This window comes from Balaenoptera musculus, chromosome 8, assembly GCF_009873245.2.
Source record: "Balaenoptera musculus isolate JJ_BM4_2016_0621 chromosome 8, mBalMus1.pri.v3, whole genome shotgun sequence".
NCBI lineage: Eukaryota > Metazoa > Chordata > Mammalia > Artiodactyla > Balaenopteridae > Balaenoptera > Balaenoptera musculus.
The window spans coordinates 64,675,626-64,698,456 of NC_045792.1; the positions used below are offsets into that span (position 1 = coordinate 64,675,626).

The 22,831-nt window shown below is 48.9% G+C and overlaps 1 protein-coding gene across 2 annotated transcripts in view; it reads right to left on the reverse strand.

The window, feature by feature from the left end:
- Window positions 1-22,831, reverse strand: part of GALNT18 (polypeptide N-acetylgalactosaminyltransferase 18) — a 336,984-nt gene that overhangs the window by 14,513 nt on the left and 299,640 nt on the right. For both annotated transcript variants that reach the window (XM_036860711.1, XM_036860712.1), the window contains one exon: window positions 534-698. In XM_036860711.1, the coding sequence (XP_036716606.1) occupies window positions 534-698 (165 nt within the window). The remainder of the gene's footprint in view (window positions 1-533; window positions 699-22,831) is intronic.

A 22,831-nucleotide genomic window follows, 5' to 3' on the forward strand; every position in this document is an offset into this window, starting at 1 on the left:
AAAAGTTAGGGCTTCCCTCGTGGCGCAGTGGTTAAGAATCCTCCTGCCAATGCAGGGGACACGGGTTCGAGCCCTGGTCTGGGAAGATCCCACATGCCACGGAGCAAATGGGCCTGTGAGCCACAATTGCTGAGCCTCCGCGTCTGGAGCCTGTGCTCCGCAACAAGAGAGGCCACGATAGTGAGAGGCCTGCGCACTGCGATGAAGAGTGGCCCCCGCTTGCTGCAACTGGAGAAAGCCCTCGCACAGAAACGAAGACCCAACACAGCCATAAATAAATAAATTAATTAAATAAAATAAAAGTTAAATAAAATGCCACTAAAACAACAACAACAACAACAATAATAATAACCTCCCTCAGAGCCAGTATCAACGAGTCAATGAGCTAACATATACCAAACACCTGGCACGTAGTAGATGCTCACTAAACCCCGAGAATTGGTCCCTCTCCTCCTCCATCCCTCCCACTCCTCCCTGCCCCAGCCCCTACCCCCCTTTCTCTACGCTGCTGCTCCTCCGGGTGGGGCTGCTACCTGCGAGAACTGCCAGTGGAGCTTCATCCTCTTGGCTTTGGCATAGCTGCATTCGATGAGCCGCGGCCGGCTGTTGACGTCCACCAGGCACCGGTTGTCGTCGTCGTCAACCGTGGGGCTCAGGATGCCCACTTGGATCTGCTGACTGCTCGTGTAGTACACGTTCTGGGGGCAGGGGGAGAACGAGGTCAAACGCTAATGACCAGAGAGATGGGGAGGGTTTGTAGGACATCTCCCCGGGCAGCTGGCAAAGAGACCACAATTCAGTGGCCTTCAAGTGATTTTTCACTGCAACGGACAAGAAGAGACCCTTTTACATTATGATTCGGTACAGTGTCTGGTCCGCACGTACAACTGAAACAAAATTTTCAAGAAATCAAACTTAGCCTTACTATATGCAGTGTACTCAATTTTCTATTCTATTCTTTCATTGAAAAACATTGGCCATAACCTTTTAACTTGATTTCACCACCCACAGTTTAAAAAAACACTGACTGAATCCATTATTTGCAGGCTTGCTGACTTCCTCCCTCCATAAGTATTTTGTATAAGATGCTGTGCTTGGCTGGTAGCTAAAGAGCAAAAGACACGGGCCACACCTTAGGGAGCTCAGAGTCTTGTGGCATGGTGGATATGTAATAGGTAATTTCCATCTGTCCTAAGACTGTATAGAACAGGAGTTGGCAAACTTCTTCTAAAGGGCCAGGTGGCAAATCGTTGGGGTTTTGCAGTGTGTTGGGTGGTCCCCCAGACCACCCCCAGGTTCGATGATTCACTAGGACTCAGGAGACTCAGCGTTTGGTTGCACCATAGCTATGATTTATTACAGGCAAGGGTACAAATCAAATCAGCAAAGGGAAAAGGCACGTGGGACAAAGTCTGGAGGAAACCAGGCACAAGCTTCCGAGGGTCCTCTGCCAGCAGTCACAGAGAATGGCCCTTCACAAGCAGGAAGGGGTTGAGATAATGCTTGTGAAGGGTTATCTACCAGGGAAGCTCTTAGAGGCTCAGCACCCAGGCTTTTTATATACTGAAATCCCAGACTTCCAGAAGGAAGGCAGGTGTTCAGCATAAACCATATTATTTGTACAATCAGTGTGGGCACAGTGAGCCACTCTTACCATCTGTGGGAATGGTGGGAACCTTCCTGCAATCCAAGTTCCAAGATGCCAGTCAAGGGCCAACCAGGCCTTTCAAAGGAGAGCAGTCAGGCTGCTGTTTTAACCTTTTTTTTGCACAAAGGGCCAGACAGTCTGGAAAATTAACTCTGCAGTTGTAGTGCAAACACAGCCATAGACAGTACAAATGAATGACTTTGTTTACAAAGATCAGGGCTGGCTCTGGTCTAGAGGAAAGTCATGTGACCCTTGGCCTTCAAAGTTTTCAGTCACTTCCCCCAACCTCAGGCAGTGGTTCCCAACAAGGGCTCTGAGTCGGCAGTCACAGGGTCTGTGAGCTCTTGTCCTCTATTACTAAAGAAATTAACAGCCCCACCTACGATTAGGCCGCATGGGCAAAATCGTTGTCTTGTTGTCTTGATCTATACAAAAATTCTCACTGGTAAATATTTTTGATTAATTTCAAATGGTAAAAGGAAGTACTTCTTGCTTTAGTAAAAGAGGATGGTTGACAAGGACTTTAAAAGCATGGTCCAGGGCATAAAATGGACTGTGTAGTGAGAAGGGCAGTGCCAGTGAGGAGGGTAAGTAAGGGCGGTCCTTCAGGGGCATATTCTCTTTGACCCTCGGAAGTCCAGGGAAGGGGTGGAGAGGCAGGCAGGGTCACCCTTCAGACATAAGAAGGACTTCAGGCCAGTGTATCACTCAAGGCCCCAATAGGAAACAAATGGCACACTCAAGGTAGGGGGATCTAAGGAGGGTGTGTAATAAAGGCACAGTTCTCAATAGTGTGGGTATAGGGTAAGGGAGCCATGGGGATAGTATAGTTCCTTGGGATAGTAACATGGAGCTGTTGCCCCACCAGGCCCAATGGGATGAGATGAGAGCGCTGGTACCAGAACCTGTAAGAGAAAAGTTACGTAGAGAGACTTCTGAGAAGGGTTCAGAGAGGGAGACGTCTGGGGGTGATGGTGAGTGGTGGCTAATAAACACCCCAACATCACCCTCCCTTCCCCACTCCATTCTTCTGCTGGGTCGGCCCATTGGCAGAACCCAGATGGAACTCAGACAACACAGGAGCCCATGGAAACATTCCATAAAGTCAGCTTTGCAAAGTAGAAGAAAAAGGATGGAAAGACAAATGGAAGACACTCACTGCAGCTAGGATCTGCTCTCCAAGGTAACCTTACAAGTGATCAGGTTTGGTGAATCCACGGAAATGGACATCAAAACTACCAAGGTGGCTGATTCTCCCCTTAAAAGAGGTGAAGTATCATAGTGACCAAAGTTCTGAGCAGAGGCCAAATGTACAATGCCTGGCTTCAATGTGGAAATGTGACCAGAACACAGAGGCAAGGAGAACCTATCCATCACCTAAATTGGGTAAGAGGTGGGCTTCTCATCAGAATCCTGAGACTGTCCATTGTGTGACCTGGGTTTTTAGTTCACCACCAAGGAAAGCTGATGACCTGCTGTGGCTTCCAGTTTATTGGCACTGAGGGAAAATTTGGTGACACGTAGGATTTTGGAAATTAAATAGATGCAGGTGGGCATCTCATCCATCCATCCAACCATCCAACAACAAGTAATCTCTGTTGGGTCCTGAGGGTGAGAAAGCCATGTTTCCCTGTCCTGGATGATCTAACAGCCAAGTTGGGGAAACTAACATATCAGGAAATAATGGTCCTAATCACACTGATATGGGAACTGTCCCTGCTTCCTCCACTCGCTTACCCCGACTCTTGCTACTTCGAAAATAGATATAAAAACTCACCACCTGCAGAAAGCCTTCCCTCAATGTGCAGAAGCATGGGCCTGCCACCTGAGCCTCTCTGCAAAGATGCACAGCTGTTTATATGTCCTTGGGTTGAATGCACCATGCTCTCTCCTCAGGACGTTGTAGCTCTTAGGCACCTGGCAGGCCAGGACCCGGATCTCCTGAAGCTCCAGAGTGTGGGCTGCCAGACAAGGACAGCCAGGAAGCCAGTCACTGCCACCACTTCCTTCATCCCTGTCATCAGGGCCTGCCTCTCATCTCCAGGGCGGGCTCCACAGACACAAGTGGCCGCCTAGGTAATAGCTGAAATCAGTTTTATCCACTTAGCTGTTCTGAAATGCTTCGGGGAGATGCTCTGAGAGAAACATGTGCACTTACTTACTATCTGGTACAGCTGTCATCAGAGCTGTTTATTGCTCCAGAGTCTGGGAAAAATCATAATAAGGACAGACAATTGTTTGTTATTTAAAAGGCAAACAACAGAGCGCATCTTGAGTAGGGTAACCACGAAGCTGGTCAGATCACAGGGAGATTCAGCAAAGAGGATTCTCTTAAGTTGTTACCTGGACACCTCAGAAGCCCAGCCAGCAGTGGACTCAATCAGTAAATGGCCTGAACACAAAAGAGGGAAACAGTACAAGACACCCCACTTTTAGTGCCTGCAGGCCCAGCAGGCCCAGCTATGTTTTCTGAGCAACAGGGAACCTGGAGGTTTAACAAGAAAGGACTTAGAATTTTGGTTCACCATGGCGGGGGTGGAGCTGGCTTTGCCAACCAGAGGATACCTGGCAATGTCTGGAGACATTTTTGGTTGAAAGAGAAAAATCACCAACAAGGGAAAAGGACAAACACATGGGTATCTCGGGTCTCACCCCAGGGGCATTTTCCTCTCCCTCAGGCCGGGGTCAGGAGTTAAGGACTAATAGCTGAGCTGGACAGCCAGCCAGGGAGCCTGGAGCGCCCCCAGGTGCACACTCCTGCCTTCAGGGCCACAGAACGAAGGCCAGGCAAAGACCCCCAGGGCTGCAGGTTCGGCTTGCTCTGTTACCTCATTTCCCAGGCAAGCGAGGGCCCCCACCCTCTAGGATGCGGGTGGGCGCCCTGCCAGGTGTGCTCAGCCTCCCTCCTCTACCTGGCAGGCTTGGAGGCGGGACCTGCCCCTGTCAGAGACTGAGTACAGCCTTCTACAGGCTCCAGCCCTCACTGTGTGAAATATTACCTCCCTGCCAGAAACGGCTGCTGGGGGGAGAAACACCACAGGAAGAGAAGGGTGGGAAGAAAACCAACATAGTTTTGTACACCTGTATGCCCAGGTACCTTCCACACCTGCGGTCACCTTCAGCTGTTAAGGATGAGGAAACCGAGGCTAAGAAAGTTCTGAAGACCTTGCCAGGTGCACAGGCAGATGGCTGCTCTCTCCCCTCCCTGACTAGGGGGAGCTTCCAGGGAAGGCTGAGATCTTGGCAGTTCAGGGCCTTCATCCCGCTCCCCGGGTGGAGCAGCCCAGATGGGCCTCCCCCCAGCCTGGGCTGGAGCTGGGGCACCACCTCCCCCAAGTCCCAACCCTCGGCTGAGGCACAGGAGTGAGGCTCCCCAAGGGCCTCATCCCTCGGAACCAGCAAGGGAACTGCCGGGTCATTTCCACCAGATTGTTCACCCTGAGTCCCACGGACTCCAAGAAGGGGTCTCATGGGCTCCTGAGGGGAGTCAGGTCTGGGAGAACAGCCTGGTGGCTGGGGTTCTAGGGCCCCTCTCCCAGCCCAACCTGGGCTTTCTTTCTTTTATTTGGCCTTCACATAACATTTGACTTGAACAAAATGTTATGAAGAATTCACAAAAAAGTTTGAAAACCACTGCTGTCAACCATGAGGCCTTCACTCAGGAGGAGGACATTAATGCCTAGTAAATCTTCATCAGCTTAAACGCCACCAACTGGAATTTGTGAACATTTGGTGAATAGCTTTAACTTCCTTTCTCCAACCGTCTCCAGGCCCCTAGTCCCTTGCATTCTTTAATATGGCCAATTTACACATGTTCCAATCATTCAATCTCCTCTTCTGTCCAGACTCGCATACCTACTTCACCATACCTTAGCTGCTATGGAAATTCTGGAGCTCTCCCCAGGGAATCATAGGATGGGCAGGGGGAGGGGGGGTGGAGAGGGCCTCCCAGCAAATCAGGAACATGGAGCTGAATGGGGTTGGTTAGATTACTTAATAATACATTTCCAAGGTACAACAGAAGTACCGGCTCTCTTCCAAACAATGGCATGTGGATTTTGAGCGGCTTTATTTCTTCCATTAAGCGACGTTTCCTTGGCAACACTACCGGCCTATTGAGTAAGTGCCCTTGAAAAACGAGGTATCTTGGAGACAGAGACACTCTCTCGTCAGGAGATGGGGCGGCAGTGGTGGTATTTGGCTAAAACCTTCCTTAGCCTGGAGAGTGGTGAGGGGGTGGAAGGGGGAGAGCCACAGGGGGACACTCTTTACAAGAGGTTCAGGAACAGGGAGAAAACAACTCTATTCTCAGGGTGCCTTCATGGGAAAAGTGACCCAGGGTGAAGTGGGGTCTTTGCAGTCATTTCTTTGGATACTTAGAGGGGATCTGTACCCTGGAGGACGGTTATAGCCCAACCAAGAATTAAGAGCCCAGCTTTCTGTGGGGTTGGGGGTCACACCAGGGGAGTGACAGTCTAGGGGTTGAATTGTAATGGGGTGATTACAAAGTATCAGAATGGGGGGGGTTGGCAAAGATCACTGAAAGGAGAACCAACCTGTGGCCTGAAGGGTGGGCTTCCTGGAGGAGGGGGTGTGCACTGGGAGAGGAGAAAGACCTGTGAGCAAATGAAATGGGGGAGGATAGGGGCGTGAAAAGCCCTAAATGCAATCAAACTCAGGCGGTGCTCGCCACCTTGGCTGCATATTAGAATCACCTGGGGAGCTTTAAAAACTATAAATCACAGTCTTAGGGGTAGAGCCTAGGCTTGGGGTTTTAGCCCAGGTGATTCCAGTGTGCAGCCAAGGTGGAAAAGTAGGTGTATCGAGGGGACTCTGGCAGCCTAGGGAGGAAACGTAGGGACAGAACCTGGATTCCAAGCCTCCTTCTCATTGTGGGGGGCAAGCGGGATCTATCTTCAGGGCATTGTTTGTAAGACTGAGGAGGGTGGGGAGAGATTAGGACGCACCACTGTTTAGGACAACAGTTTCAAAGTGTGGTCCCAGCATCATCTGGGAACTTGTTAGAAAAGCACATTTTGAAGCCCAATCTCAAACCTGCTGAAACAGAAACTCTGAGAGTAGGATTCAGGAATCTGTGTTTTCACAAGTCCTTCAATTAAGTCTGATATATGTGAACATTTGAGAACTGCTGGTCTAGGAAAAGGGTGGTCTGGTCTGGTGGGCTTCCAAGTCAAGTCTCCACCCTCACTGCCTAGCTGGGAGCAACTCAGTTTCCTGACCTGTAGAATGTAGTTGTGAGGGTTAAAATGCTCATCAAGCTTCTAGTCTGGCCACAGGCACCGCAGGGCAGGAACAGGCAGGCAGGGCTGGAGGGCGAGAAGAGACCCAGTGTGTGTGTATGGGGTGCAGCTGGTCCAGCTGCCCCGCCTCAATGCCCCTCATCTCTGGGCTCCCCTCCCTGATTCTGCCTGGCCAGTAGGCCTGTGGGTAAGGATTCACGGAAACAGCAGGCAGGGTGTGGGCATGGCGGGGCCGGGGGGAGAAGGAACAGAGCCTTGCTTTCTTAGATTTCAATTTTGCGTGGTGACTGTGACACCCGCAATGTGTGCTAGAAATGGTCTTTGTCCCCTTTACCAAGTAGGAGCTTCTGGCCCCGCTGCAGACAGGGCGGGTTGATTTAAGGGTTTGCTTACTGGTCATTAACCCCTCGACACAGAGGTTACCGTGCTGAGGGCTGCAGGGCACTGATGCTAAATCAGGAACGAAGGGGAGTCATTTCCAAAATGATCTTACATTCACTAACCACAGGACCAGGTACCTATAGGGAATGGAAACATTTGGAAACATTTGTAAACTGTGGAAAGCAAGGTCCCTAGCTCAGAAACCCCCTCCCCTTGTGAGCCCATTTCCCTGGGGAGGGGCAACAGGTGAGGCTAAGCACACAAAACCCCCAGGTTTGTAACTGGCACTCAGCCCCTAGACAGCAGGCCACTCAGTTTAATTCAGCAAACACTCCTTGGTGCCGTCTAGGGTGTGGGCCTGGGCGGGCACTGGGGAGCAGAGAGGGGCCAGGCACGGCCTCCCTTGGGAGCTCTCAGCCTGGAGGGGAGACAGCCATGCTGAACAGGGCAGAGAGGACAGCCTCCTGGCCAGGCTTAGCACAGACTAGGAGCAGGTGAAGTGCTGGGGGCCAGAGCTGGAGTGATGAACGCTACCCGCGGCTGGTCAGTGAGTGACGAGTTTTGAGAACAGCTTAGGAAGAGAGCAGTTTGTCCAGATAACTGACCAGGACAAGGGACCTCTGGCAGAGGGAACAGGATAAGCAAAGTCACAGAGGCTCGGCACTGCACTGCCATTTGGGAAAAGAGAGTGCCGACGCGGGGTGGCGAGGTGAGGCTGGGGAAGCAGCTTGGGGGCTGCAGAGTCTGGACAGCACCCTGCAGGCTGTGGGGAGCTGTGACTTCAGATTAATGGGCCCTCCACTTGCTAGCACATCTGAGGGATTCTCAGAGTCTTCCGAGACATTCAACATTCAAGGGGCTTGGAAGTGAGCTGGGATTAGAGGTGACTCAGGCCGCTCGGCAGGCCTGTCTGGAAGAGTTCAGTTGTGAGCCTGCAGGGCAGCTGGGAGAAGAGTAGAGCTTTGGACTGAGGTGTGGTCTCTGAACATAAGACCGAATAGAAAAGGCTAAGCTAGGTCCTCCCACTGTGCACCTGAACCAGGCAGTGGGGGAAGCAGCGTGGGCACTGTTGCCAGGCTCAGAAAGTCTGCCTTCGATTCCCAGCTGTCTGTGTGTTTTCCTGTTTCATTCCGGACTTTGTGCCTGCAGCACAGGTGTCACCTCTGTACCACTACCTATGGGGCTGTGTGCAGCCCAGCCAGCCCCATCAGCAATCCTAATCCCCCACCTTGCGCTCTTTGTTCTTCCTGTGTTTGCTGGTATCTCCTGGGCCCAGTGCATCCTTATGAGCCCCTCGGCTTCAGGAGAGAGCCAGGTGACAGGGGTCACCCTGGGCTTCTGCATGGAAACCAGTGAGAAACCAGAGACGAACTAGAAAAGACGGCTGCAGGATTCTTGATGCTGAGAGTTTTATTTGCTTTCTTATAACAGCACCTTGCCTCACCCTGGTCACATGGGTAGGCCTGATCCACAGGCTGGCCAATCAGAGTAACCCATTGCCTTGGCCCAGGGTTGGTTTCAGGACAGGCATATGACCCAGGCTGGGCCAATAAAAGTCCCCCCTGGATTTCCTGTTTGTAGGGTCAAACTGGACGGCTCTAAGTCCAGAGTTACCTGCTGCCTTTTTTCCTGAGGTAAATCACAGAAGCCCCTTCCCCTGTTAGTACAGGAGAGACAAAGTTTATACATAAAAGGAACCAGAGTCAAATGGTGGTGAGAGAGAGAGAGAGAGAGAGAGTAACGAAAGTGTCATTGAAGCCCCTGGATCCAGCCCTGCCTGAAGCCAGACAGACATGAATTTGTCAGTTATATGAGATGATAAATTTTCTTTTGCATTTAAGTTGGATTGAGTTGCGTTTCTGTGACTTGCAACCAAGAGTCTTAGCTAATACAGAAGATACAGGAGACCTTTCTAGATTACCAAAGGGGATGAGGCAAAAGGATCATGGAGTCATATAGCCCAGTGGTCCTTAGGCACAGGGTGAATGTAGATATCATGTGTGTATAAGGTTTATTCTTTCTTATAATAAAGCAAGTCATTTGTTTTATTAATAAAGTACTGAAGTTTGTGAATGTCTGACTTTTTTTTTTACACAATAAGGAAATATCTCACTCATTTGCATGCCAGTATGCTTTCTTCAGGGGGTGAGACACTAGTGAGCCTGGAGGTTCACACAGCCCTAGTAAGTCCCTGGGAGTGGGCTGAGTATCTGAACATTATCAATCATGTGGGTATAAGTGGAGAAGTTGAGAGCTGCAGAGGGAGCTCAAGTTATGGGGAAGTAAGATCAGCATTGGTCCAGGATAAGACAATGAACAGGTGCCCTGGACTGGGGTTGCTGGCTGAACCCCTCATTTTCTGCAGCCTCTGGTGTCTGTCTTGAGGGAGCAGTGCTTGCCAACCGCCCCGGCCTGGACCTTAGCCTCCCATCCAGGTTCTGCTGCTGCCGTTCCTTCCTCATTCCCCCTGCTCTCAACCTGCACCCCACACCTGACACAGACGCCTGCCTGGGGACCTCTCTCCAGCAGAGCCCTCTGACATGGATGGAGGCTGCAGATGAAGGCCACTCCAGGCGAACAGGCTGCCGAGGGCCAGAGCACAGAGGAGGCCCCATCAATAGCGATGGCCAGTGTGGTGGGTCAGGCCCCAGAGGCTGCAGACCTGGGTTGTCACGGAGAGGAAGGATGCGCATGGGATGTGTGCTATCAGAACGAGGCGGGAGGGGGCAGAGCCAGGGACTGGGGCTGGCAGCTGTGAAGAGGCAGGACTGAGCCCGCAATGTCTGACAGTGACCCATCTCCTCTGAGAATGGCTCTGGTCAGGGCTGGGCCCCCAGTAGTCTGTATTCTGTGACTCTACCACCTGCCCATTGGCGAGAATAGGGCTGTTAAGGGGCCGAGAAGGCTCCCTCCTCCCAGGAATTTAAAACATGAAACGGAGAGACACAGAGATGAGGCAGTACTATAGCTAAGACACATTTAGGGCAACTCTCTAGAGAAGATCTGTGAACTTGTACTGCTGAGAGCTGCCCTGTTCCTGCCTTTCCCCAGGCAACCCTCCCTTCGAGTCTATAAATGAATCACCCCAGGGTTGCTCTAATAGCACCAACCCTTTGTTTTTAGCTTAAACTACCTGTATTTATTTTAGTTGTTGTTGTTGATGGGTGTTACTCCTTCCCATCAAGTCCAGTTGTCCAAGTACAAATACAGTTCTCCTGTTCATCTGTACATTCTCCATCTTCAAGAAAGCTCCCACACCTGCTATTTGCCTGCTGGTGCCATGTGTGCCCCTATTTTGGAAGGTGCTGCTCAAAACTCTTTATAGCTGTGTCTGCTCATCTACCACCACCTCCATCTACTCACTGACAAACCGCTAAGATGGAGTGCACCTAGGAAAATGTGCCCTGACATTCCTCTTTTCAAAACACAACGTCTGCCAACTCTGCATCTGCCTGTGACAGTCAATGCACGCTCCTTAACGTCTCTAACAGATTGATTCACTGCCCTGTCCTGTGAGGCCGCTCCTGTGCTTCCCTCCAGACTGAGCTCTGACACATCCCTGCATCATTAGTGTCAGACCTGGCCACGTGTCTTTAACCAATGGAACGTCAGTAGGAGAGACGCATTGTCATTTCCAATCAGAAGCTTTAAGAGCAATTGTGACATCTGCCATGTCTCTTTTTGCTCTCTGCCTTTGGACTGGTAGCGTCCCAGAGGGGAGCTTCTCCTCTGGTCCCAGAAAAGGTGAAGCGACACAGAGCTGCAGCTGAACTGTGATGACCATGTGGCACGAACAAGAAATAAGCAGTTCTTGGTTTAAGTCCCTGAGATTTGGGGATCATCAGCCTAAGCTGAATGATAAAGAAATCGATTCTAGATGAGGGGGTGTGTGCCAAACCCTAGAATGTGAGACACTGACTTTGGGGCCAGAAAGTGGGTGGTGAGGAACCATCCCTGGAGGCTGGAAAGATGGTGATCTCTTTTATGCAGTGATGAAATATTTGGCAAAGCTGTTGCCTGCAATAGGTTGGTAGACAAAACATGGCAAATGAGCTTGTGCTTTCGATGTAGAGCACGCCTTTGTTACTGTTGGCTGTTTTTGACAAGCACTGCGAAAGGAAGATGAGGTCAAGAAAGACTTGGATATGTAGCGTGACCAAGAAATGTTTGTTACTGTAAGCCACTCAGATTTTGAGGTCATCTGTTCCTGGAGCATAACAAAACCTGAACTGGCTGACACACCTATTTTGCCACGCTCCCTCACCAAACAATCACACACAAATAGAATCACAAAACGTGACGCGTGCGCTTAAAGACAAGTAAAAGGGGCTTGCAAAATATATACCAGGAGGACTTGATCTAGAGGGGCAGGGGAAGGAGAATGATTCAAGGAAGACTGAGTCTGGATTCACGTCCCCAGTCTCATCATTCATTAGCTGTGTGACTGTAGACAATTTACTTGGCCATTCATTCTTTCAATTTATTCATCTGTAAAAGCAAGAGATAATAATGGTACCCACAGCATAGGGTTGATGGGGGACTACAAGGACTTTGTTCTGGTTAATGTTAGCCGTTAGTCGTGCTCTTGTAACATCAGTCTCTCCCCATCAGATTCCAAGATCCCTGAGGGCCGGGACCGTGCTTGTCTTGCTAACTATTGTCTCTGTTATCCAACTCAGTGCTTGGTATGAAACATATACTCAAAACATATTAGTTGATTAAATGAATGCATTACTAAACTATTGCAGGGACATTGAGCTCCAGCTCAGACATCCATCCAGCCTCCCTCCCTGGTGCCTGTTTCATATTCCTTACTCTAAGGGTCCTCTAAGCTTCTCTCTGCTTAGTTCTGGACCAGTACCTTGGACAACACCCTCCATGTAGCCTGGTAGATTAATATTTTGGATAGAATAGGATTCTCTCTCCAGGATAAGATTCTCAATATTTGCCCCCAGGACACAGTCTAATTCTTACCTGGTCCCCATGAGCAATGAGGGGCTTAGTCCCTTGCTGGCATACCACAGCTGTTACCCTGCACTGAATTGAGAAGATCTTAGAATGTTCCCAGGGGAGTGTGTGTGTGTGTGTGTGTGTGTGTGTGTGTGTGTGTGTGTGTGTGTGTGTGTGTGTGTGTGTTTAACAGAGTTTTTAACATGCGGTCAATAGAGATCTGGACTCACCAGCAACCTCAGTGATCTGGAAGATGGAGGAAAGATCACGGTAATAAAAACGTGTGGGTTAAGATCCAGCAGGGAGAAGTTAGCCCAGAAAAATGGACTTCCTGGGGATGAAATACTGGTATCTCATTTTAATTTGCAAATATAAATCTTTCTATTGCACCTGCTCTAACACCATCCCCCACTTCATCTCCCTCTTCTCTGGAAAGAGTATAACCTGATTTACTGGGAAAAAAAGTCCAGCTCATGTCTTTACTGGATGTCACAGACCTCGGACAGCAATGCCAGAAGGATTGCACTATGACTAGGAAACTGAGGCCATTCTTTTGGGGATTCCTCTTCTTGCCATCCCACAAGATAGGTACTCAGTAATTGTTTTTGCATGAATGAGTGAACAAATGAATGAGTGAATTAATGAAATAATACAAAGTGAACACAATAGGGCATTGTGATATATTATAAAAATAGTTACAGATTTTCCCCATCCTTGCACATGAACCACTTTGCAATGTGACTTTGTTACTCCTCCTTTCAAAGATGGAGTCTATTTCTCTGCCCGGTGAGTTTGCGTTTGGCCGTGTAACTTCTTTGACCCCTGACAACATTTCCATAGCAAACGTGATGCAAGCAGAGACCCAAAAAACACTCATGCGGTTGCGCTTGCCCTTTCTTGCTGCTCTTAGAAACCCCTGTCACCACCATCATGTGAAGCAGCCTGGGATGATGACCCACACAGGGCCCAGAAGCTCCCTCACTTCAGCTGACAGTCAACTCACCTCCAGAAGCTGACTCAACTAGCTGACCAGCAGTTGGCCACAGTTGCCTGATTGAGCCCAGCTGAGACCAGCAGAAGACAGGGCCAGCACAGTGCAGCCCAAATGGTCGACCCTCAGAATCTTGAGCTAAATAAATGGATGTGTCTTAAGCCACTAAATCTTGGGGTAGTTTGCTATGTGGCAAAAGTGTACTGATCCAGGTAGCTCATTTCACAGGTGTGTCAGGGATGCTGTTTTACTAACACACTTATTTAATCCTCAAAATAACCCGGCATAAGTGGGTGTATTATCATCTCCATTTTTAGGTGAGAAAACAGAATTAGAGGTAAATGAACAGACAGCAAGTGGCAGAGCTGGGAGCTGAACTCGGGTCACCTGGCTCCAAAGCCCAGCTCTCGACCACTATGATACCCTGCTCTTTACTAAAGAAAGAAAGGAAGGTTCGATTCCACCCCTTTCCACCTGTGTCCCACTCCTGAAGCCCTCTTCCTGCTCTGCTTTTGCTCTGCCATCCTACTCTTTAAGGTCCAGGCGCAGCGCCTCCTCCAGGAAGGCTTCCCTGACCTCTCAAGGTCTCCAAGACCTGGCCCTCTTTTCCCCTTGGCAGCTGGGACTCTGACCCCTTTTCCGTGGCAGGGCAGAGGCTCCATGGAGCCCTGCTGATCCTGGACTGAAAGCAGCGTGACGTGATGGGGACAGAGTTCTGTTGCCGTGGGGATGAGAGGGCTTTGGGAGTGGGTGCTTTGTCCTGAGCACAGAAGCTGGGGACCGAGGGTGACTGCAGTGGCTGCAGTAAAGGGGAGGTGGTTCCCCCAGTTTGATTCTGCCATCCCTTTCCTCCCACCCTCCCAGTTCCCATGGGGCCTAAGTGTGTACCTAAGGTTTAATCTGTGTTGTCTTTATGGGGCTCTCTCACCCTCTCTCACCCCCTGATATGCTCTGTGCTTCTTTTCCTGGTTGATCTTCCCTTGTTTGCCTCCCTCCTAAGCCTCACCTTGAGTCTTCTGAAAACACCTATCAAAATCCCAGTGTCTTTCAAAGACAGGGCCTTTGCCTGCGTGTATGGTTAGGTCCTTAAAGATGGCTGTTCTCTTGCTCTCTGTACATCCCCTGCTCGACCAGTCCCTGCTTCACTCACATGACTATCCAATCCTCTTAATTATAGGGCTTAATTAACCCCTGGAAACTGATGAGCAGACCTGACATCAATTTGCCCTATAAATGGTAGCCTCCTTCTCCTCTGAGTAGCGAAGACTGCTGCCATGTCCTGGCCACCATTTGCTACACACCCTGGGGTGTTGCTCCAGGACACTTTGCGTAAGATCCCCCTGCCCAATGAACCATTGATGTCTCTGTTGCTGTCTCTGGGCTTTTTCTTTGGGCTCGAGGCTGGGCAACTACAAGGCTTACAGGCCTGCAGGATGCAGTCCCACATTGTCCCTTCCAAAATAGCTCTTCCTGGAGGATACCGCCACTCTTGTGTGCTTTTGAACCTGCTGATTCCCTCATCAGGGACATGAGATGGAGCTGACACTCTCTTCTCCCTGCGGCACTCCTTCCACCCTCAGCTCCTACATTCTGGTATAAAAGCATCTCCTCTTTAAGCATCAGATGTTAGACACCACCACGCTCTGCCAACTTTGTTCTCACCAGGCAGCCCGCCACATCCATCAAGGTCTTTGGCATCAGGCTCACAGCTTCCTCTACATCTCACCAGCAAGACTTCAGAGTCTCAATCAACGAATGACCCAACCTGCACCATGGCCTCAATTCCAGGGAGGGCCATTCACATCCAGACCCCAGCTCTCAGTGCCCGAACTGCTATACCCCTGAAATCTTAACCTCGATTATGCCCTCTCTTACTTCCCAACTGCCTGCTCATCAAGCTAACTGAGACCTTCGGAATAATAACCTTTTCTGCCTTCCTCTCCCTCCTGGCCTCTCCAGGTCCCTAGAAAGGCTATATTTACATTCCTGCCGTCAACCCCTCGCCAGCACCTTCAAGTCTTTAATTCCTCATCCTTTTTGCCTTCGACACCCTGTAAACCCCACCTCTGCAGCCTCATACACCTTCTCCACACCCGTTCCCTGGAGGTGGAGCTTTCTGTAACTCCAAGAAAAATCACAGAAGTGGGCAAGTTAGACCCATCACAAGCTCCTGGCTTTTACATCATGGGCGATAAAATGCTCCCGTGGCATCAGCTGTCCTCATTTTCCAGGGATAGGTGCCAGGGTGAACCTTGACACCCTAGAAACCCCCAGGGGGATTGAGAAGGTAAATACTGATCAGTCCATATCATGATCATCACTTAAAAGGCTTAAATTTTCCATGAATTTAGTCATTGCTGTATCCAACACATATTTGTCAAGTACCTAGAATGCCCCAGGCAAACATTACTGAGTGACTTCTTAGTAGCCCAGGATGTTCTGAGGAGCTAAAGATACTGCAGAGACATAAATGTGTTCTATAGCCCAGTTCTACAAGAATTAAGATCTTTTTCCTGCAGAAAAAAGAGTTATGAAATTTTCCTTTTAAGTGTGTCCTTCACCCAAGTCAACCTCCACTCCCACACATGTTCCTGCATTTCGTAGTGTATTTTTGAGCAAGAAAAGAAAAAAAAAAAAGCTGTTTTGGTGATTGATTTAGAGAGCCCAGCTCTGCTGAAATTCCCAGTATATTAACACAGTGCTAACCTCAAGGATTCCACTTAAACTCGACGCTGGCAGGACTAACGTGCAGCAATGTATAGATTTCAGGAAAAGCAGCTGGGACAAAGGCAGTGTAGTGACAATGGAGTTAGTTGGGAAAATCAAATATAAGAATCCATTTCGGCCCATGATATATTCTGAACACGTCTACTTAGGCACTTTCTTGAAATAGACAAGCATATCCTTAAGCTTCCCTGATATAAACACAATTCAGACATCCCCACTCAATGCCACCAGCCATTCCCAAATCCCCAAGCCTATTTCTTTTTTTTTTTTTAGATATTTTCTTTCTTTTTTTAAAAAAATAAATTTATTTATTTTTGGCTGCATTGGGCCTTCGTTGCTGCATGCGGGCTTTCTCTAGTTGTGACGAGCGGGGGCTACTCTTCGTTGTGGTGCACAGGCTTCTCACTGCAGTGGCCTCTTTTGTTGTGGAGCACGGGCTCTAGGCACGCGGGCTTCAGTAGTTGTGGCACACGGGCTCAGTAGCTGTGGCTCGTGGGCTCTAGAGCACAGGCTCAGTAGTTGTGGTGCACGACGGGATTAATTGCTCCACGGCATGTGGGATCTTCCCGGACCAGGGCTCGAACCCCTGTCCCCTGCATTGGCAGGCAGATTCTTAACCACTGTGCCACCAGGGAAGTCCCAAGCCTATTTCTTATACTCCTTCTTTGTCACACTCTTAGCTAGGGCTGGTAACACCTCCTCCAGGGGACCTTTGGAAATGCGCGGGGGATGCTTTGGTTCCACATCAGCGTTGATGGTGGTCAGGATCCGGGGATGCTAAACATCCTGCAGTGAGTAGGATGGTCCCACAGGATGAAGAACTGCCCTACCCGAAATGCCACTGACACCCTCCTTAGAAACAGCAGCAAGGAGCGGCCCACTTCTTAATGGCTGGCGCTTTGTGCAAAGAGCTGCAGAGCACTCATATAGACTCTGGGGAAACCTCCCCACTTCCTGCTCCAAATGGATGAAAGAAAGAGGGAGTGTCTTTGGACAGGTGGGGAACTGTACCTGTATGTTCAGGAGCAGTCTCTCTCCTGAGTTGAGATGCTTGTGACTTACATTCTGTCATTGGCTTGCTGTTCTCATCCCGGGCTCTCCTGGATGCAGTTGTGCAAAACCAGCTTGAGTGGGGGAGTGAGTTACAGAAAGCTCCGGGGGCGGGGGGGAGGGTGTTAGTACAGCCCTGCCAATAGGACAACCCTTAGGGTCTGAGAGTCTCTCTTGCATGGGGCTGGGGTCACACGGAAAGGCAGGCCAGCTCTGTGTGTCAGCAAGAGTTGGTGGCAGGAGAAGCCCCCGCTCCTGTCCAACCTGTACCCATAGCAACTGGTCCTCATCGAGAAAAGTGACAAGGATCTGGCTTCCATGCCAGTGGGGGAGGGCACATCTCTCAAGCTCCCATCCCTGGGTCTCCATGAAAAGATACTAGGTCTAAAAGAAGAAGTACAGAGCCTATCTTGACTAATAATAACTCATACTACCAATAAAAGTAACAGCAATGATGATGTATTAATTGAGGACGGACTGTGTGCCATGCATAGAGGAGAGCATCCTATGTATTTCTCCATTTAACCCTCACAAAACCTCTATCTGACAGAGTCTATCAGATAGGTGAGTTTAACTCCAGTTTACAGATGAAGGGTCAGGCTTCTGGGTTAAGGCTGGTAAGCGGCAAGGCCAGTGTGTCTGGGCAGGCTGCTAGGAGTTCGTGTTATGAAGACTACCTTCATTCACTAAAAAGTCTTTATGAACAACTTTATGAACAGATCCATTTGCTAACCAGAGGTGCACTGAACCCTACTCTGCGCTAGGCAGTGTGCTAGGCACCAGGGATACACTGGAGAACAAAGCAAAGTGCCTGCCCTCAAGGAGCTTACGATGCAGTGGTGGAGAGAGACCACTGACAAGTACACCAATTCACGTATATATCCATCAGCTGTGATGACAATTACATTTATACAGACAGCTATCCCTCAGTATCTGTGGGGAATTGGTTCCAGGACCCCCGCGGATACCAAAATCCACGGATGCTCAGGTCCCTTATATAAAATGGCACAGTACAGTTGGCGCATCCTCGGGGTCCACATCCTACGGGGAGATGGTCGTCCCAGTTCCTCAGGGCAAAGCAGGAGCTCCACAGGCAAGGGCACACGCAGAGAGCCCTCATGAGTCAAGAGAGCTGACTCGCCTGTGTTCCGTGGCCTGGCCCACGGTGGGTGGGAAGGACAGAGTCGACTGGGTAGTATTTTCAATTCTCCTTCAGCCCAGTCTCTGGACCCTGCCGTAAGTCCTTTCAGGGAGGAGACTACAAATTAAACTCGGTTTTCCTTTAGATCCCAAGAAGAAGAACATGCCTGGTGGTTGGCTAGATCGGCTACTCCCTCCCTGTATTCTCACCGCAGCCTTTATTCATCCAGCAAGTGTGCCCTGAACATCTCTTCGGTGCCAAGCCTTCATCATACCACACAGTGGGGGCTTATTGTCCTGTCTCTGTCCAGAGAACTTCCTGAGAGTGGAGGCCACATATCTAATGAAACCAGGGAGGCAGTCCTGAGTCACGGCTCGGAGCGTGGGTTCCCAGTTAGGCAACCAGGGTTTCAAGCCAGGTGCTACCTCTTGGTAATTATGTGAGCAGTTTCTCCCCTGTACAAATGGGGTAATAGCAGTACCTACTTCCCAGGGCTCTTGAGGGTTTTAACGGAGATTATACACACAAAGCATTTAGAAAAATGCCTAGAAACAGTAAGCAATAAATGTAAGCTGTCGTTAGCATTATCTTTAGGCAGCCTAGCAACCTCCCCAAAACTGTTGAGAGATTGCCCTAATTAGAATAAGAAGCCAACGTTACTGAGCCCCATTCCGTGCCAGGCTTGGTGCCAGGCACACAGGAGTTTGTTACTTGATTTAAATCTCAGCACCCACCCCCGCTTTCCTGATCAGGAAGCTGAGGCTCAGGGAGGTGAAGTGACTTGTAAGAGACCACAAAGCCAAGTGGGGTTCCAAATTCAGCTCCTTGGATGCTGGCTCACTGACCCATCCCTAAGGCCCGAGGCCTGAGAGGCAAAGCTCTCCAAGAACGGCAGGTGAGTGCTGGGAAGCTCAGCCTCTGTCTGGGTCGTGAGCTGGAACCGGTTTCCTCATCGCTGGCCCACTGCGGGGCCACTAATGACCGCTCCTTCCCAGCCTGTGGGAGCTTAATAAAAGTCACACAAAACTCACTGTTTTCAACACTGGTTGTGGAGTTTGGACACGAAGTGAGGAACATATCGTGTGGAGTGAATAACAAATCAAGTGGGCTCCTGGTTTTTTTTTTTTAGCACTGGAGCTGCGGGAGCAGCCCAGGGTTCGGCATCGCTTGGGGAAAGAGGAGGTCACCACTGCAGCACGGACACCTGTGTGCCTGTGTCCCGGGCTGAGCTGACGTGTCAGGGCCACGGCTCTGCTCGGTGTGCAACTACTGAGAGGGAAATGGCAACGGGGTACTTTCCTAAAGCAGGGTGAGACCAGCTCCAGGCAGATACTCACGGGCAGGCCCAGTGGGTGTCTGTGATGGAGACGGAGCCCTGTGATGGTCACCTGGGCCACGCCCTGTGGAGGAGCCAGATCTAAGGGAGGCGGTGCTGAGAGAGAAAGCAGCACTGCCGGTCAGCCTGCTCTTCCCGCCCTGAGTGCTCCCCTTCTGCACCCGTGGAGAGGCTGCCCCCGAGTGTGACACAATCACACCGAACGTCATGTTCTAGGCACTGGGCTAGGTGTTGTCACATATGGGCCATCAGAGCCCTCATAATAATTTAGTGAAGCCCCAATGCATGGATTATAACTGGCGTTAGAAAGACTGAGTCACTGGCCGCAATCACACATGTGCTATGGACAGAACTGGGCCTAGATCCCAGCCTCCCCTGACCCCAAGCTTGTGAGGGCATCAATCACTGCCCTGGGCCCTCTGGAGCAAAAGCTACCCCCTCAAACAAGCAGCCTGCACTGCGAAAGTGAGAGGGCCGAGGGGAGGAGCTGAGGGATGGCTGTCCAGAGGATGTGCAAGAAGCAGGGCGTCCCAGGGCTAGACGCTGCATCACCCCAGAGGCCCCACTCACTCTGTATCCCACAGCAATGGTGGCCCCTGGAAACGTGTGAGGCTACAGCTCAGAGGCTAATAAATAGAGACCCACCATATGACCCAGCGATTCCACTTTCGGGTATTTATCAAAAAAGTAAAAGTAAAAACACTAATTAGAAAAGATAGAACACACCACAATGTTCATAACAGCACTATTTACAATTGCCAAGATATGGAAGCAATGTACGTGCCCATCAACAGATGAATGGATAAAGAAGATGCGGTATATATATATATATATACACATACATATGTATATAATATATATATTTTATACACATACATTATACACACACACACACACACACACACACACAATGGAATATTACTCAACCATAAAAAAGAATGAAATTTTGCCATTTGCAGCAACATGGATGGACCTGCAGGGTATTATGCTGAGATAAGTCAGACAAAGACAAATACTGTGTGCTATCACTTATAGGTGGAATCTAAAAAAATAATACAAACTAGTGAATATAACATAAAGAAACAGACTCACAGATATAAAGAACAAACTAGTGGTTACCAGTGGGGAGAGGGATGGGGGAAGGGGCAATATAGGGGTAGGGGATTAAGAAGTATAAACTATTAGGCATAAAAGAAGCTACAGGCATATATTGTACAACATGGGGAATATAACCAATATTTTATAATAACTATAAATGAAGTATAACCTTTAAAAATTGTGAATTGCTATATTGTACACCTGTAACATATAATATTGTACAGCAACTATACTTCAATTTAAAATAAAGAATTGTGAAGGATCTGAGACTTCACCCTACTAAAACGCTAACCTAACAGATGCTGGTAGAAAATACAAGATTCTTGGGTCAGAGACAAGGGACTATTTTGCTCTGTATCTTACCATAGTCAATCTCTACTTTAGTGGAAGAATTAACAATTTATAGAATTACAAAAAAAAATCATCAAATTAGCATTCGGAAGCTCTAAGAAATATAAAATAAAATATTAAATGCAGAGGACGTATTAAGAAAATGAAGAGATCCAAATAATCCTATTTGGATTAGTTCCCGAATAATGCAGATCTGGAGGAGGCCAGCCAGAGCTTCGGGACAGGGTAAGGCTCCCCCAAGACCGTAATCCAGTCAGGGCCCTAAACTAACAGTCCTCAGCTGATGCCTGGGCAATAAAACCACACATGAGGATCCAAGAAACAAACTCAGGGAAGTTTTTCAAACCTCACAACCACTTGGTGCCTGGCATTCTCATTTCTTTATAGATAAAAATCGCAGAGAAGTGAAGAAGTCTGCCAAAGGTCGCAGAGAAGTGGCTGGCGATTTAAATTCTTGTCCCACAAAGTAAAACTTTTTCAACTGTCTCTCAGATGTTACTTGAAAGTTCTGGGGGTGCAAGCACCGTCCATGAAGGGCCTCTAATGCCGCATGCATTGGCCTTGGGAGCATTGCCAACCAGGCCAGGGGTGACGGCTTTATCATGACCCCACGTGGGAATGGCAGTTTCTAGAGAGTGATTAGCAGACAGAGAAATAAGCTAGTTTTCTCACTCATTTCTCTCTCTCTCTCTCTCTCTGCATGTGTGTGTATATGTATGGAGAGCCAAGTGAGAAAAAAATGAAGAAATTCTAGAAATTCCAAAAAGCAAAGGCAACAAATTCCATCTACCATTCCACGCTTCTCTTAAACACATTGCCTGATCTAACAGGGAATTCATCTCCGGGGTAAATAGAAGACTTCTTTCAACTCAATTCTAATGTTTATACCTTGAGTCAAAAAGCACTTCCTGAAGCATAAACGTGGCAGCTTCAGTATTTCAAAAACTTTAGAAAGAATTTAAGTTCCTTTCATCTTCCTTCTTCTACAGCCAAAAATTTACCTTCCTGTGGAAAAAGCACTTTTTTCCCCCTGTGTCTTTTACAGTCTAGAAGATTCAAGCAGAAAGAATGGGAGAGGTCTCCAGACCTTTTCTTGTCCCGTTTCTCCTCTGATGGCCTAATGAGAAAGTGGCTTGGGGCCGTAGGTTGCACCGTATAAACGGTAATTTCTAAGTGTCCGACTACCTCTCTAGATCGGGGCTCTTCCAGGTCAGGGACCTGGGTAAAGCTGTCTCTGCCTCTCACAGTTCTTGGCCTAACATAATACTCAATGCATGTTTGTTGAATGAGCAAATGAAGGAATGAGTGAGTGAATGAGTGATCAATTGAATAAACAGAGCCTGTGGGGAGACCCCATTGTTGCATTTTTCCCAGCAGAAGAAATTTTCCAGGCTGTTACACTAATTAGGGCTAATATTCTCAGTTATTTTGAGGATTGCTTGAAATTTGCTGCTAATTTAAATAAAATGGTTACGTTTACTCATTAACCAATTAGCAATGCTTCAGCAACTTCACCTCACTAATTTGATTAGTTACACTAGGCTTTCTCCTACCCAAGGCCTTCTCTGAGACCCGGGAATATCACAATGCTATCAGAGTGAACTTTTTAAACAACGTTTAAGCAGAATCTCTCAAAGGGTTGAAACACAGATGTGAACCCCGCCCCTCTTCCTCGTCCAAGCTGCCTTTGGGTCTCTGATGTCTTTGGGCCCCACTATAAGTTGCTCTACAATGCCACTCTATCACTAGACCAAATTTGTTCTTCAAGGGAAATGAAACTTTCCAAAATATGAGGACTTCCTGAAAGACAACCTAGCATGTGTTTGATGAATGAATGAATGCAACTGGAGGAGAAAATGGAACACAAAATACAGGCATCCTTCCTAGCCCTGTCTTG